The 365-nt window shown below is 52.1% G+C and overlaps 1 protein-coding gene across 1 annotated transcript in view; it reads right to left on the bottom strand.

Moving 5' to 3' along the window:
• LOC119589312 (transient receptor potential protein-like) overlaps nucleotides 1-365 on the bottom strand; it is a 21,475-nt gene that overhangs the window by 5,574 nt on the left and 15,536 nt on the right. The window contains exon 14 of the mRNA XM_037937934.1: nucleotides 32-227. Coding sequence (XP_037793862.1) covers nucleotides 32-227 — 196 coding nt within the window. The remainder of the gene's footprint in view (nucleotides 1-31; nucleotides 228-365) is intronic.

Raw genomic sequence — 365 nt, 5'->3', positions numbered from 1 at the left:
AGCGCAAGTCTTGGACGCTTGAATGACCCACCGAGATGACATTATACGAATTGGACATCATAGCAATGAGGAGATTCAGCAGAACGATAATGTTGATCACCGAATACGATCCAAACATCAACATTGCCCAGAATCTTGTGAAACTCCCGACACCCGTGAGTTCGAAGGCGTCTAATTCCACAAGGCCAAAGGAAGCCCAGAAGAGGGACTGGGAGGTCTCGAATAAACTGTAAGGGAGAGACGGTTGTACAGGGGTCAGTGGGGGGTCTGAGGAAGTACGGAGTGAGGGGAGGGGGACTCAAGACCCGAGTTAGGTAGGGGTTTAGGGGTTCGTGGAGAGAGGGACACGGAGGTTGGTACAGGGG

The sequence above is a fragment of the Penaeus monodon genome, chromosome 25, assembly GCF_015228065.2.
Source record: "Penaeus monodon isolate SGIC_2016 chromosome 25, NSTDA_Pmon_1, whole genome shotgun sequence".
In the NCBI taxonomy this organism is placed as follows: Eukaryota; Metazoa; Arthropoda; class Malacostraca; order Decapoda; family Penaeidae; genus Penaeus; species Penaeus monodon.
The sequence above is the reverse complement of the archived record's forward strand: the minus strand, read 5'-3'. Positions and strand labels throughout refer to the sequence as shown.